The 15,851-nt window shown below is 40.8% G+C and overlaps 1 protein-coding gene across 8 annotated transcripts in view; it reads right to left on the bottom strand.

Annotated features, from left to right (window-relative positions):
• The window catches only part of ASB11 (ankyrin repeat and SOCS box containing 11), a 43,520-nt gene that overhangs the window by 25,752 nt on the left and 1,917 nt on the right, over window positions 1-15,851 (bottom strand). For 5 of the 8 annotated variants that reach the window (XM_081565287.1, XM_081565286.1, XM_081565294.1 and 2 more), the window contains exons 1-2: window positions 12,589-12,802; window positions 3,666-3,745 (exon numbers count right to left, since the gene is read on the bottom strand). In XM_081565287.1, the coding sequence (XP_081421413.1) occupies window positions 3,666-3,745; window positions 12,589-12,769 (261 nt within the window). In that variant the 5' untranslated portion in view covers window positions 12,770-12,802. Of the gene's footprint in view, window positions 1-3,665; window positions 3,746-11,418; window positions 11,610-12,588; window positions 12,803-13,649; window positions 13,730-15,559; window positions 15,657-15,851 lie in introns of those variants that run through there. The other 3 variants (XM_081565291.1, XM_081565292.1, XM_081565289.1) reach the window with 2 other exon arrangements.

Genomic DNA, 15,851 nt, shown 5'->3' with positions numbered 1-15,851 from the left:
AGAAATGTGCTGCATATTTACAATTGGATATCTAATACAAGGAGGTTTCTTTTCCTTTTCCCATATGTATTTTCATTTTAAGAAAATAAAAATTACAGCATGTTAAAAAGTAGTCCACAAGAAATTTCCTGGCAGACCAGTGATGAGGACTCCGTGCTTTCACTGCCGAACACCCCCTCCAACCTCGCTCCCAGTTCAATCCCTGGTCGGGCAACCAGAATCCCGCAAGCCCTGGAGCTTGGCCAAAAAAGTCCACAAGGTGGCAGCAGTGTGCTAGGAAAAAAAACATTGATCTGTGCAAACTCTCAGAATCCCTGGACTTGTACAAATACAATGCTGGAGAAGACTCTTGAGAGTCCCTTGGACTGCAAGGAGATCAAACCAGTCAATCCTAAAGGAAATCAGTCCTGAATATTCATTAGAAGGACTGATGCTGACGCTCCAATACTTTGGCCACCTGATGTGAAGAGCTGACTCATCAGAAAAGACCCTGATGCCGGGAGAGACTGAGGGCAGGAGAAGGGGACGACAGAGGATGAGATGGTTGGATGGCATCAACTCGATGGACATGAGTTTGAGCAAGCTCTGTGAGTTGGTGATGGACAGGGAAGCCTGGTATGCTGCAGTCCGTGGGGTCGCAAAGAGTTGGACATGACTGAGCAATTGAACAACAAGAAATAGTGGACGGGCCTGAAAGATGAGCTACAGTGAATCACACGAGAAAATGGAGGAGCAGAGTTCAAATTACTGATAAGATCTGAGGTTCCCAAGCTGTCGGTGACAGCCTTTGTGATCATCATAAGCTCCCGATCCTTGGTTTAATGTTTTGCTCATAGCACATCAAACTATCTGTATGTAAAACAGAGTAGAAAATAGAATAAGCCAATGTTTACCAGTGTGTAAGGGTAAATAAGTGGGGATGTGCTATGAAAAAGCTGAAAAATTCTCCATGAAGAATGCTCTTTACATTTTGAAGGACACTATAGAAACCAACATGCTTTTGAAGTACAGTTAAAAATAAAGTGCTAAAAGCAATGTGATAGCCTGGACTGGATCCTGGAAAAGAAAAAGGAGCTTAGTGGGAAGACTGGTGTCATCCCAGTAGTCTGTAGTTTAGTTAGTGGTGTCCTACTAATGTTCATTTCTTATTTTTGACTAGTTACCAGGGTTATGTACAATATTAACAGGAGGGAAAGTTGGGTGAAGGGTATGCTGGAACTCTGTGTACTATCTTTGCAACTCTTCTTTAAAAGTGTTCTAAAAGAAAAAGTATATTTACTAAATTGAGTAGGAAATGGCAACCCACTCCAGTAGTATTCTTGCCTGGAGAATTCCATGGACAGAGGATGGTTACAGCCCATGGGGTCATGGGGTCACAGAGTCAGACCAGTCTGAGTGACTGAGCACACATGCACAAAAAACTAATAAAAATATTGAGGTGGGGAGATTGGAGGAAGGAAGTGAATGCAAGACTTTTCACTGTGTATGGTCTTCTGTCATTTTAATTTTCCTTTTCTTTTTTTGTCTGTGTGGCACACGTGACTCCAGCCCCCGACCAGGGATCGAACCCACGCCCCATGCACTGGCTGCACAGAGTCTCAACCACCGGACCACCAGAGAGGTTCCTATCATTTTAACTTTTAAGCTACGTAAGTATGTCACATATTAAAAATACTGCAACCACGTAACATTTAAGTGCTTAATGACTGAGGAGGAGGAGAGAGATAGAGGACATAGATTAAGAGGTACCAACCTTCAGTTACAAAACAAATGAGTCATGGGGATGAAACGTACAGTATGGGAAATATAGTCAACAATTCTGTAATATCTTTAGTGCCAGAGGGTAACTAGACCTCTCATGGTAATTATTTTGAAATGTATAGAAAGAGCAAATGACTATGTGGTGTAATAGGAACTAACATAATGTTGTAGGTCAATTATACTTCAAAAGCAATGAACTTACAGAAAAAGAGATCAGATTTGTGGTTACCAGAGGAGAGGGTGGGGGTGAGATCTGGATGGAGGGAGTCAAAAGGTACAAACTTCCAGGTATAAGTACTAGAGATGTAATGTACAACATGATGAATAGAATGAACACTGCTGTGTGTTATATATGAAAGTTAAGAGAGTAAATACTGAAAGTTCTCATCACAAGGGAAAAAACTTTTTCAATGTGGGATCTATGAGAGACAACAGATGCTCACTAAACTTACTGTGGTAATCATTCCATGATGTGTGTAAGTCAAATCATTATGCTGTACATCTTAAACTTATACAGTGCTCTTGGCCAATTATATCTCAATGAAACTGGAAGGAAAAAAATCAAACCAAATAAATTATAAGTACTTAAAAATAAATGAGCAAGTGATAAAAGCAAGTGCAAACTCCATTCAACTGTCAGTACTGTTTTCCTTTTGCCTCTACTTTCTTAAGAAGTAACACAACTCAAGGGAGAAAGAAAAAAACAGCACACATACAGAGAAAAAGAGCAGTGTGTCCAGCTGTTTCAATTCAAAATAAGGAAGCCAGCTTTGGTGGTACCTAGGATGTGGGAAAAAAGCTCTAATGACTTACTTCCTCTGTACACACATAGACTCTAAAACAAAGTAATGGATTGTGGATGCTTTCATCCATCTCACAGATACTTATTATTCACAGTGCTAGGGATACAGTCATACATAAAGTAGCCTTAGTAACTATAATTTGAATAAATCTTTCCTAAGGAATAAGATCTACCCACTTGTTGACCTATTTCATGTTTGCTCTTGAAATAGTGGATCATCAGGGTAGGGAGCCTCTAAGATGGCTCCCAGTGACCAAGATGGCTCCTGCCCCCTGGTATTGGCTCACTTGTATACACTACTCCCCTTGGGTGTGGGCAGGATCTACTGACTCCCAGCTAATGAAGAGAATATGGCAGAAGCAATCAGACGGCACTCTGGGGATAGGCTACAGGCTATGTACTGAGACGTCCTTCTTAGGCTGTCTCTCATGATGTCTATGGAAGAAGCCAGCTACCATCTCGTGACACAGTCCCAAGGTGAGGCCCATGCATCAAGGCATTGAAAATGCCCAACAACCTCATAAGTGAGGTTAGAACCAGATCCTTCCCCTGGTCAAGCTGTGAGATGACTGCAGCCCTGGCTGACACTCTGCAGCCTGAACCACCTTGGTTCTGGCTCTTAGAGATTTGGAGCCAAGAGACTTGGAGCCAGAACCACCCAGGTAAGCTGCTCCTTGGTCTATAGACACCGTGAGAATCTAAGTGTTTGTCCTTTTCAGCCACTATGTTTCAAGATACTTTGTTGCAGAGCAATAGCTGATAAATGCAACTTCAAGGCTGCTATTATTAAGGCACAATGGGAGAGAATGGACGGTGAGTCAGTGCAAGGTAAGTTTGAGAGCATCCTCCGTCAGCCTCATGGGGAAACGTTCTATGATGCAAAGAAAGACCCAGAAGGGGAAGGATGGAAATGGGCAGAAAATCAGCCAGTTCCCCAAGAAAGGATGCAGGAGGAACAGTGAGTTGGGAGGATACATCCATCTAGAATGGTCGTGCTGGGACCCAGATGGAGCCAGCAAGATCCCTGCTACCTTTAAAGCCGATTAAGAATAATGCCTGATTATAGCGCAAGCACAAAGGATCGAGTCTTTCATTTACTTACTTGTGCAATTAAAGTTTTCAGGGCCAGTAGGCGCCCCTGAGCTGCCGCTTCATGAAGTGGAGACCGATCGGCCCAGCAATCTGAAATACACATCAAGCTCAGAGTCAAGATCAGGAGTACTCTTCCTCCTACTGTGAGGAGAGGAGGTCTGAGGGAAGAGGTGGGGAGCTAGCACCTGCATCAGGTGTTCCGGTCAGCCGCTCTCAGGTGACACAGGGGTGTGGCGCTGTGCGTGGACAGGGAGCAGAGACCATCTCTCCGGCTTTGGGGGCAGTTTTCATAAGGAACACATTTCATTCAAATAAATACTGCCCAGTGACTGAATCCAGTAACTCCAAATAGGCACAATGAAGGGCAATGCTGGTTCATGAACTTTCCCACTTTCCTTCTGCCCCCGCCTCCCGCCCCACCTTCACCTCTACCCTAAGACTCAATATCCTATATGCCAGAAAGGAGAATCTTAAAGGATCAGGGAAAATGGTTTTGTTTGAAATCCCCTAGATAATTCTTTCCTTTTGGTAATGAAGCCAATCTGTTATCATTATGCAGAATGTTGTTGTTCAGATGACATAATTCTCCAAAAGTTTATGGTGGGCAGTTTAAATGTGATGGATAAGCATGGGGCCAGTGGAGCCCCACTGCCTAGGTTCAAGTCCTGCCTCAACCACTATCTCTGGCAAAATGCACAAGTTACAAAAATCATTCGAACCTCAATTTCCTGATCTGTAAAGTGGGGGAACAGTAATAGAGTATTTAGCAGGTTTCTCTGGTCTCTAAGTAGGCTGATAAAGTACATCCATGATGTTAGGTGCTCACAAAAATGTATGATTAATAAGTACACAGAGTAGGGTAGTGCCCTAAGAAACCACCTCAGAACTGCCTTACAAGTATATTTTTCTTATAATTGCTTGTCAAGAAACATGACTAACCTGCTTAAATGTGCATTAGAGAAGCAACCTTCTATGAAACATGCCAAAGGCAATCATTTGTTTTGGAAGAAAACCCATACCAGTTTGCAAAATTTGGCCTTCCTTCAACTAATAACTGTGTTCTTGGTACATTATTGAGCATGTCACACAGTTTGCATTTAACACAAAGGGTCTATCTTATCACCCTTTTCCAGGTGATCCTGATGGTGCTAAGAACTCAGACTTTCCCATATCTGCAACCTTGACAAAAAAAAAAAAATCCCACCAGATTTTTATTTCCTCTAACCCTTTGGGTTATGAAAAGGAGAAAAGCTAGAATGGGCTCTACAGGGTTGTATTGAAATTGGAGCAATTAGAGCAACTGGTATGAAAATGGGATTTTCAGTATATGAAAAGATAGTACTTACAGAAATATCTGTGGGCTGAATGTGGGATCTGGTGACCCATCTGATTCTCTATATCTCTACAGATATATTAATATATCTATACCTATAGATATACACACGTATCTCGACAGACAGACAGATTAGCACTGTCTGTGTTGTGAGGAAACCTAACCAGGACTCCTTGGAGAAATGGCTGATTCCAAGGCTGAGCCAGGAAAGATATAAGATGGGCTGCAAATATCTTGTCAGAAAGTAAGTGCTCAGTGAATGATTGGGAATGTCAAAAAGTACAGAAGGTGCCTTGAAGGGGATTCCACTGGCCAAACACAGGACACAATTTGAGCATAAAAATGAAGCATGATTATATCCAAGCAAAAATGGGAATCTCTAAGGCCTCACTGAAGTAAATATATTAATAGGGAGAAGAGGAAGCTCTTTCTCATAGTAGAACACCAACTTAAGACACGTAGGAGAAATCATAAAATCAGCCTCAAATGTTCTCCCCACAGAATAATTATCTAGTTATCAAGGGAACAAGGGTAGGTGTACAGTTGAACAAAACTGTAGGCACCACCTTGCCTGGGGGGATCAAAGTTAACCTGAGAAGTGATGGAACCAGTTGGCACAGTATGCCATTTGAGGGAATGCGACAAGCCACATCCCGTACTACAGGAGGGAACACAGTAACAAGAACACAATGTCGCTTGGAACATTCCTGCTCAAAATGCATAGCCTGTATCTAATTATGAGGACACCAAGAACCAACTCAAACCGAGGGACATTCTCAAAAATAACTGGCCTGTAACCAGACTGAAGGAGGCTGATGGGACACAACATCTAAAGATAATATGGGTGCCTGGATTGGATCCTTTTGCTAGAATGGGCTCTACAGGGTTGTAATGAAATTGGAGCAATTAGATCAACTGCTATGAAAATGTGATTTTCAATATATGAAAAGATAGTACTTACAGAAATATCTATGGGCTGAATGTGGGATCTGGTGACCCATCTGGTTCTCTATTTCTCTACAGATATTTGTCTATATCAAGGATTATTAATGGGACAGTTGGGTAAATGTGAATGTAGGCTGGGCAAAGAGAAGTGGGAATTCTTTGTACCACTTTAGTTTCAAAATAAAAAGTGTATCTATTTATATATATCTCATCTATCACTGGTGAATTGCATATTCCTGATATGTAGAATGCTTTTTATAATAAGAAAAATAGACCGAAAATTTAACCTGAAAATATATAATGTTTTTATCTCCGCTTGTCCTTGAGTCAGTTAAGCTGATGAGTGGATTTTTAAATCTCTTTGGACATTGATCATTTGCATAAGCTGGGAATAATGAGATAATATATGCAAAGAATCCTCAATAGTCAGCCTTGGTTTTCTTTGACTACATCTCCATCTCATTCAATATAAAACGCATCGCCCTCACCTCATCGTACTCGGAGATGGACAAGCACTGGGGTTGGCAGGCGGTCTTCCCCTACGGATGGCAACTCAGTGCCCTGGCCAATGTAAAAAGCAAACCCACAGCCACGGCTTGGTTATTCTTGTGTCCTAACAATAACCCGGAGAAGGCAATGGCAACCCACTCCAGTACTCTTGACTGGAAAATCCCATGGATGGAGGAGCCTGGTAGGCTGCAGTCCATGGGGTCGCGAAGGGTCAGACACGACTGAGTGACTTCACTTTCACTTTTCACTTTCATGCATTAGAGAAGGAAATGGCAACCCACTCCAGTGTTCTTGCCTGGAGAATCCCAGGGATGGCAGAGCCTGATGGGCTGCCATCTATGGGGTCGCACAGAGTCGGACATGACTAAAGCGACTTAGCAGCAGCAGCAGCAATAACCAGTCAACTTGAGCCACCTGAAGGCACTCTTAAGTATTTGCTTAAAACCAAGATTTACATAGCAACTTGCTATTATAATAATTCTAGCAATATTAACTTAGAATAGCAACATGAAATGGCCTTATCTAAAACTTGCCTCCAAGCAGACTTTGATGTCCCCTTTCCTGCTAGGAAGCAGGCATCTTAACCATGATTTCAACCTATTTCTAGTAACTTTCTCTTACTCATCAGGCCCCACACCATACACACAGCCTAGACCAATCTCTTAAAATGTCACGCTGATGAAGCAGCCACAGAAGAGGATATGCCGCATGATTCCATCTCCACAAAGTACAAAAGAGGCCAGACTCACCTGGGGTGTTTGGAGTCAAAAGCACCATGGTTTGTGCACTTATCTGTATTTATATCCTACTGCAAGAAAGCGATTTCAAAACCACCCGTCTACCGCTCAGTCCGATTTAAACTGTCATCTCCACTTCTCTGCCCACACTCAGCAAGAGGTGGCCACCTCTCTGCCCAAGAAGGGCAACACGTTCTCACACAGGTCCCCACTTCCTTCTTGACATGCCAGCTCCTCTGGTACCGTGGGGGTGGGGACAGGCGAGGAGGATGGGGACCCACCTTCCCGGGGGCCTGGACGAAGAGGCCAGTCTTGCCCACTGGGCCTCAATGGCAGGTCTCGCTCCTGGCTCCCACGCTAGCTCTCCGCACTGGGGCTCCCTCCTAGGCCCCTGCCCCACACACTGGCCTTGGCCACCTCTCCTCATGTCCCCCATCCGTGCAGCATCCTCTGATGCCCGCAACTCCCACCCCAGGCTGGCGAGGCCGAGGCAAGCCTGCAGGCCACCTTGCGATCCTTGGAGGAAAAGAGAACAGTGATCCTGGGCTTGTTTGCTCAACACTCTCCAGTTCTCTTACTCCCAGTTGAGGAGCACAGGGGCACTTCAGTGACTCACCTGCCTAAACAGACTTCCGGCTTTATAGTGAAATGCCAGGCTCCCCTCCTTCCTGGCTCCAACTGATCTAAACTTGCTTCCTCCTAGACACTCCATCCCTAGGCTCTCAAGACAGGAGGGAACAGTCCAAATGTACAACAAACCCTTTGCCCCACCTCAGATCTTATTTCTGGTTAAGTGGCAGAAACAGGACTGAAATTCAAGGTTTTGAGAATTGAGAACACACCCTCTTCTGGTTTTAAGAGCTAGTGCTTTTTCCACCCTGCTCATCCTTCTGGTAGATTGACTCGTGGGGAATGCTTTGCTGTATGCGTCTTCTGTAAATCACATGAAATAAATCAAGTGGATTGCCTTCAGTGTAGAAGTCATTTCGGTTTCCCAACTGGAAATAATGCCATTCTCAGGGAAGTCACCTTCCCAGTCACTATGTTTCCCATCACTTGCTTCAAAGGACCTTGAAGGGTATTCACAAAAAACCCTTTTCCAGAAACTGCTATGGTGGGCTCTTCTGTTTTTCTGATTCCCAACACACAGTCTCTTGCTCTTATCATTCTTGTTTTGCAAATTGGAGCTAATTGTGAGAAATTGAGGATAGAAGTTATTTGGCAGCTAGAGAGTTTTTCCATTTCTTTCAGGAAATATGCATCTAAGCTCTCCAAATAAATGAATGCTGAAGTAGGAATCAGCCCTTCACTTCTGAGGCAGTCTATTTTTAGTTATTTGGCAGGCTTCCTGTGTCACAGGGCCGCGGGCACATTTTGAAGATAAGTTTACTTTACCAATATGTTTACTTGTTCCTGATGAGGTGTATGGAAAATGTTCAAGTACTTTTTCATTCCCCCCTTTGACTTTTTCTCAGAATGTAATTTATATCTCTGGTTCTCAGGCTCTTGGAGTAACAATTTCATGACAATGTCCAAAACCATAGATTTCAAGAACAAAATGGGTTGAGATGGAATATGGTTGTCCAAGTTCCAGGTATTCAAGATAAAAATCAATTATTAATTTTTTGCAACTTTACCCTTCCTAATTTCAACAAGTATTTGAGATGACTGGTTTATTCATTAAAAAAAAAAATTGCCTGACTGGTTATCATCTCTAGTGCCCATGGAGCAATATTTATTCTCTCTATTCAAGTTCCAAAATCATATGAAGGAATATCTTCTCCAACAGCATTTATCAAAAAAAGAAAATTTCAAAAGAATTTTGGATGTGAATCAAAATATAGATAAGAACCTAATAGAATTAAATAATATTTTAAGGAAAACAAAAGTCACTAGAAAAGACATAAGAAATGCCCCCAGTTAACGAAAATATTATAATACAACTGAGTTAAAATGTACTCTCTCTAGAACACTCAGCTTTGGTCAAGAGATGAACTACTGTCAATGAACATCATTCTGTAGTGAGTCAGAAAGAAGCTTCCTTTGAACCCATTAGGAGTCAAGAGAGTTGAGCAGATGACAGGTCGGGTGGCAGAGCCCTGCCGAGGACTGTTGGTCCCAACGTGGGACGGCCAGCAGGCACTGTGATACATAACCACTCAGAGGATGGGTGGGCCAAGGCTTGAGGAGACAAGCACCGACTGAACAAGATGAGGTGGAGGGGCCGGGCAAAAATGGACTGAAGGCGGGAAAAAAAACCATTGACGTGGGAAGGACAGGAAAAAGAAGTCAGGGTGATGAGTCAGGCAGAGGTGTGGCCATCAAATCAAGGTCAGCCAGTCCTTTGAATTTAGAAAAACAAGAAGGACAACTGATTTTAAGCAAAACACTTAGAAGAGAATTCATTCTTTTTTCCAAGGGTGTAATTCCACCGTCTCTTATCTGCGATTGTAAAATTCCCAAAATTCTGAAAACCAAGTCTTTCCCCAGTTGTATCCAAGATCCTCTGGCAGCAAAACATGGTCATGACTCAGGTTTAACAACCTATTATTTTTAATCTGTATTTTTGCTTAGTGTGAATATTGATATTTTCACTATAGAAATATTGAAACCTTTGACTGCAGGAGGCAGCTCCAGGCTCTGCTGGGAATGCTGTGGTAATATCCAGTATACACACTGCGTAATCCTTTCAGTATCCCCTGCACGCTTGAATCCTGAAACGTGTCTGGCTCAAGGGCTGTGAATAACAAATTATCAACCTGAATCTACACTTTATTTTTATCAAGTTTGATGACCAAGTTACTGTACTAAATATAGAGCTTCAGTTCTGGCCAAGTTAGCAAAGGTTGAAAAATCATACACGTCCCTCAGGCGAGAGAATGTGTCTAGAGAAATATCTGTAGGCTGAAGGTGGGGCCGGTGAGGCGTCCAGTGCTGGAGATATGAGAATATCAAGGGTCAATAACAATCTTTCGAACTCCAAAATATGTATCTATTATTGAGAAATTACACAAAGAAGCCTGAAAAAACTAAAAACCGCCACCCAACCCCATAGCTGAACTCAACTCTGATGACTTATTTACAAATGGAATAGTTTAAACCACAAAGAAAGTATCAAATGATATACTCCAGAATATTAAAAAAAAAAAAAAACTTTACAAAAAATTTTACAGCCAAAAAATGATACTAAATGAGGGATGTGATGCTAGGTACAGCATCTGAAAGTGCTAGGCTCTATGGCAGGCTCAACTCTGTCCTGGCTGACGTTTTTACTGCCTCTCCATGTTTTTGATAGCCCTGACAATAATTTACAGAAACAGAATACGCTATTGGGAGTCAAGAAAGGTAACCTTTGGCTGAGATTTTAGTAAGTCAATTAGCTGACTTCCTGAGTAAATGTCACATATTTTCCCAACAAACATTTGTCTGACCAACAAGCAGCAAAGTCCATTTCTGATCTGAGTTGAACACTCAGACAAAATTCTGTTCTTGGTTTTTAAAATGTCTAGTTTTAAATATATATAGTATCTGACTATTAACAGTGTCAAAAGAAAAAACTGTTGGAATCATGTAAAAACCACTGTTTCTCACATATTACCACCTACATCATTATAAAAGGCCTTATTTACCAAATCTGGATATACTCTCTATTATATATATGTGCAATGTGTAGAAGTAAATGCACCATCCTCACACACATATATATGTATGTATATAGGAAGGAAATAAACTGCAAAATTAACAGGCACTATTCAATCCATTGCTTCTTGTTAGTGATCATCGAAAAGCATGTTTCTGACTTTTGTAACACCATGCATGCCATTTGCAAATTAAATGAATATTATCCTAGGAGCTTCAACAAGTAAAGATATTTGAGCTAAAGAATAAGTGAGTTTTATTTATGAAAATTGTATTACGGCTCCAGGTTTTTACTATTATAAACCTTTCTTTAAAGAGTACTTCACTGAGGACCACAAAGGCAGAAATAATGCACACGAGCACCAAAAGAAAATGTTTTCAACATGCTCTTGCTGATATTGACTGTCCGACTTTACCTAATTTAAACTGCGAGGATGATGTATCTATGAGAACATCAAAACTATGTGATGGAAACTTTTAGACAGCCCCTGACTCGATTTACAAATTAAATTAGAAAATAGCTTTTCAGATTATGCTTAACTTGAAATTAAAGTTACTTTTAGGTTTTTTTTTTTTTAAACCAAGTCAAAGCAACATACCTCCCTGAAATGTATGACAAATATAATCCCCAAAAGAAATCTCTTTCCATACTCCAAGGCTTCTGCCACTTTCCGAAACTTCGAGATTCTTCTCATTTTCCCCCGTTAATTGAAGCATTCTGAGGCTTTGTTTTTGGAGGTCTTATCTCTTTGGATAGGGCTGTTGTTCCCTAGTGTCCTTAAAGTTGTCTAGTGTATTGGAATCACGCAACGTAAGTCTAGTTTGAAAAGAGAATCCAGGATGCGAGATGAAATGGATACTAGATAAAGAATGAGGTAATCCTGGAACCCCTACAAACACTAAAAATACACAGGGAAATAAGGAACTCTGTTTATGAATAAATCCTCCTCTTATCAAATGGCAGTCCCAATAGTAACAATATCTGATTCATTTACTTTTGCACCATCTCCCTACAATTAAGGTGCATCATTTCTTGAAAGAAATAGAGACTAAATTCTGCAAAGCATGAGACTTTAAAATGTTTTGCCCAAAGGCTGGCATTTCATATTGTAATAATGTTTGCTGTGCTTTGCACCATGTTGGGGATAAATGGATTCAGTGAAGGGGTTTCCCTGACAGCGACAAGTGGCTAAGCAATTCAAATTGCAAATGACAAGCGTGTGTGTGTGTGTGTGTGTGTGTGTGTCTGTGTGTGTGTGTGTGTGTGTGTGTGACACACAGTGGCTAAGCAATTCAAATTGCAAATGACAAGCGTGTGTGTGTGTGTGTGTGTGTGTGTGTGTGACACACAGCATACCTACGGCTGCTTTAAATCAAATTTACTGGTCAGTCCATTTCCTGCGGAAAGTTTTGTTAGAATGTATTGCTAACATTTGATTAAAATATTCAAGAAAATAATCCTATAAAGTAATCTTGTTGTTAGTAGAAATGAGGTTTCTCAAAATACTCTTAGAAAGCCACTATTCTATTTACTTCTTAAATAGTAACTGCTAATGAAACTACTAACTTGCAGAAAAGCTGAAAATCTTTCACAAATTGGTGCAGTCAACACCCTTTGCTACTTTAATAATTTTTTAAAACAACCCAAAGTATAAATAAAATACTCAAAGCCAAAGTATAAATAAAATTTGTCTTCTAGAAATACTATTCATATGAATTATCTAGGACGTTTCTTTTAAAGTATTGGGAACAAATTCATGTATTTTTACCTGAAATTTCACCAAAGATCTCTTCTGCTATCCTAGCCGCTTCTTTTCTATTTCCTTTGACGATATAGAAATGGGTTAGGAGTGCCAAGAACACTTTAATTAAAAGCTTGAAGAAAAAAAAAGTAGCAAACATTGTAATAAAAATGTTTTTAAAGCCATAGGAAACAGAACCGTCCTCCATTTTGGCTTACACTCTGTATAGGTTCTTGGGACTGCAAAATTTCACTGAGTTATAATTGGTATCATATGACATCTATTTTAAACCTTCTAGCTCTCTGTGCTCCTGTTACGGAGAACTGAGTTTGTAGATTCTAAGCTATCTGTGATTTGGCGACTGCCTACACTGACATTCATGGCAATGTTAAAGGAACGAAAGAAATTTTCTTTGAACCAGAAACACCCAACAGTTCTAGACCTACATTCCTCAGTGTTGTTTAACAAACAGGATTCAAGTCCAAAATGTTTTTACCCCTCAATTCCAGTTTTTACTACGTTCTATTCAAAGGCAGGATTGGAAAGATAGCACAAGCCTCTCAGATCCCATGGGGATGAAACAAGTTATTTGCAAGTTCATAAAAAAGAAGTACTAATATTACATTCTGTGCTTTTGCTGGGAAGCACCAGCCCCTGGAACACTTCAATATTCTCTTCATTCTGAGGCTATAATGCCCAAATCTAAAATATGACCAGTTATAAAAAAGGCTATTTACTCTAAGGCAGTATTTAATAAAAGGCCCAGCCTGGATGCCTCTCCAGACTGGAAGCATTAGACCACTTGCTGTAATAGCTTCATCCATGACAAAGTCCCCTAGTAACATTTCTGATCTTTACTTCCTATTGTCAGGAAAGGTGGTGCTTCCTTATCGAAAATGTGCGCTATAGTCAATCATGGAGGACTTATAATGAAAAGGATGAAGATGCCGTAGACTCCGGGTGAGGTATCCAAAGATTCTATCCATCAGTATCTTCCCTCGCTAGACAATACTCTACTGTAACCCTGACCCTTCAACATGCATCAGCTGGCCAATACAAGGAAAGTTCATTTGTTTAATACACCTCACCTCGGAAAAACAGATGCAGAAACTTGAAGTCTCCTCTTTCATTCTTGGCTATATTAGATTTTCTAAATTCCTACAAGCTACTGAAAAAGACAAACCCAAATAAAATTATAGGAGACAACTAAATCAACCTTATTTAATAAATGCTTGATGCAAAACTATGGGAGTTTCTCCTAGCACTCAGACAAATTAGAATGACTCCCTATGTAAGAACTATCTCCCTATACTCTGTGAAAGAGTAAGACATGAGAATCAACCCCAAGGCACAATGTATAACGTATCCATTTCAGTGTAGCATCTCCACGCCATCACAAACTTGTGTGAGCTTGTGTGGTTTCCATTCACAAGGACAGATACTAACATATAAGGTTTTCTTTACCAAGCTTAGACTATCTGGCCAAGCTATTAAAATACATAAACACAAGTATTTTAGTTCATCTTTCTCCAACTGTTCTGGAAGAAGGCGACCATTTACCCATGTTGGCCCAGTGATGTATCTAGTAATATATAACACTATTCGATCTTGTTTTGAGCTCAATTTTTTCATCTAAAACATGACTGTACTTTTCATTTTACATACCAGAAAAGCTGGCCATGAGAAGCTCAACTTTTGTACTATTTAAGAGATTATTTGAGCACTATGTTTGAGAAGGCTACTGACATGACAAGTTAACTCACAATATCTTGTAAAGAAGGCAAAACCATCTAGAGCATCAGGGTTTCCCAACCTCAGCACTACTGACATTTTGGACCAGATAATCCTTTGGCGTGTGATGCCAATGCCCCACTCTTATCCAGTTGGAACAAGCAGAGATGTCTCCAGGCATTACCAGATGTCCCCCAGGGGGCAAAATCACCACCACCACATCCCACTGACAGTAACTGAGGCACAGCCAAGTGTAAAAGATAATGGAAAATCAACTCCCCAAAGCATTGTTGAATACAATCAAAATCTACTGTAGAGAGCTTTGATTTTCAGAATTTCATATTTAAAAAATCCAGCACAGATAATACAATTTAATATCTTTGGGGAATGCAGAGAAGGATAAAAAGGCCTGTAAAATAACCTTTACGAAACTAAACACAGACCTATTATACTGTGACTGAGCTAAAAGTAAGTTTTGGTGTAATATAAATCAGAACATATCACTGGAGACTTTCTTGCTGGTCCAGTGGCTAAGATTCCGAGTTCCCAGTGCAAGGGGCCCGATCCCTGGTCAGTGAACTGGATCCCACATGCCACAACTAAGACCTGGAGCAGTCAAATAACTATGTAAATAAACATTAAAAAAAAAAAAAAGAACTTATCAATGTAGGGAACTGCTTTCCACTGCTTCCAACAAAGGAGGTGGGAGAAGCTGGGCGCTGGGCTGCACCCCATGGGCCTGCCAAGCCCTGTACTTGCCCAAACTCAAGATCGAAGAGCTCAGAGTCAGTGATAGAGACATCAATGGTTTAACAGATGGGGGATCTTACACATCTGAAGCAAGGTCCTGGAGCGACACCCCAATGTGTGCTGTAGATAACAGGTAGCAGGATGGCAGGACATGGAGATAGGAGGTTTTGGTACTACGGGAAGGGGCAGATTAGCACCTATAGGGGAGCTGACGTCAGGTGGCTCATCAGTTACCAGGGAAATAGCACAGGGACACATCCCTCACAGCTCCTTTGATAAGCTATCAGGTAGAGATGTTTGATGTAGAGATGAGAATAAGCACTAGCTGGGGCCAGGGCAAGTATGTAGGAAGGTCAGTCCTGTGAGTAGGGTGCAGGTGAAGCAGGGACTGATGCTATACTGGGTTTCAGTAAATGAAGTCAAAATTCCAATTTTTCTTAAAATAGCTTACAAGATATAGAGTATAATTATGTAATTCACATACACAATAGTTTACAGAAGTATTCATTTGTCTTACACAGTAATTCTAGTGAAGCGAAAAATACAGGCTTGTTTGGATCAGGAAACAAAGGCACAATTGAACTTGCTATTCCGTGAGTAAAACAAAGAATATTCTAGAAAGAAAAGATGACAGAGTAATTAATCAACTGAAGGATATTTCCATATTTCCTGTTTCACTAACGGACCAAGCAAAACATCAGATTGCACTAAAAAAAAAAAAAAAAAAAGCATGCGAGGTAGGTAGGTGGGGGGGAGTATTGCTCAACTAGTTAATAATACTCTGTTTCTCAAACAATGCAAATTCAGAA

The sequence above is a fragment of the Giraffa tippelskirchi genome, chromosome X (assembly GCF_054371585.1).
Source record: "Giraffa tippelskirchi isolate mGirTip1 chromosome X, T2T-mGirTip1v1.2.pri, whole genome shotgun sequence".
Classification (NCBI taxonomy): Eukaryota; Metazoa; Chordata; class Mammalia; order Artiodactyla; family Giraffidae; genus Giraffa; species Giraffa tippelskirchi.
This window is presented reverse-complemented; position numbering and strand designations above follow the sequence as displayed.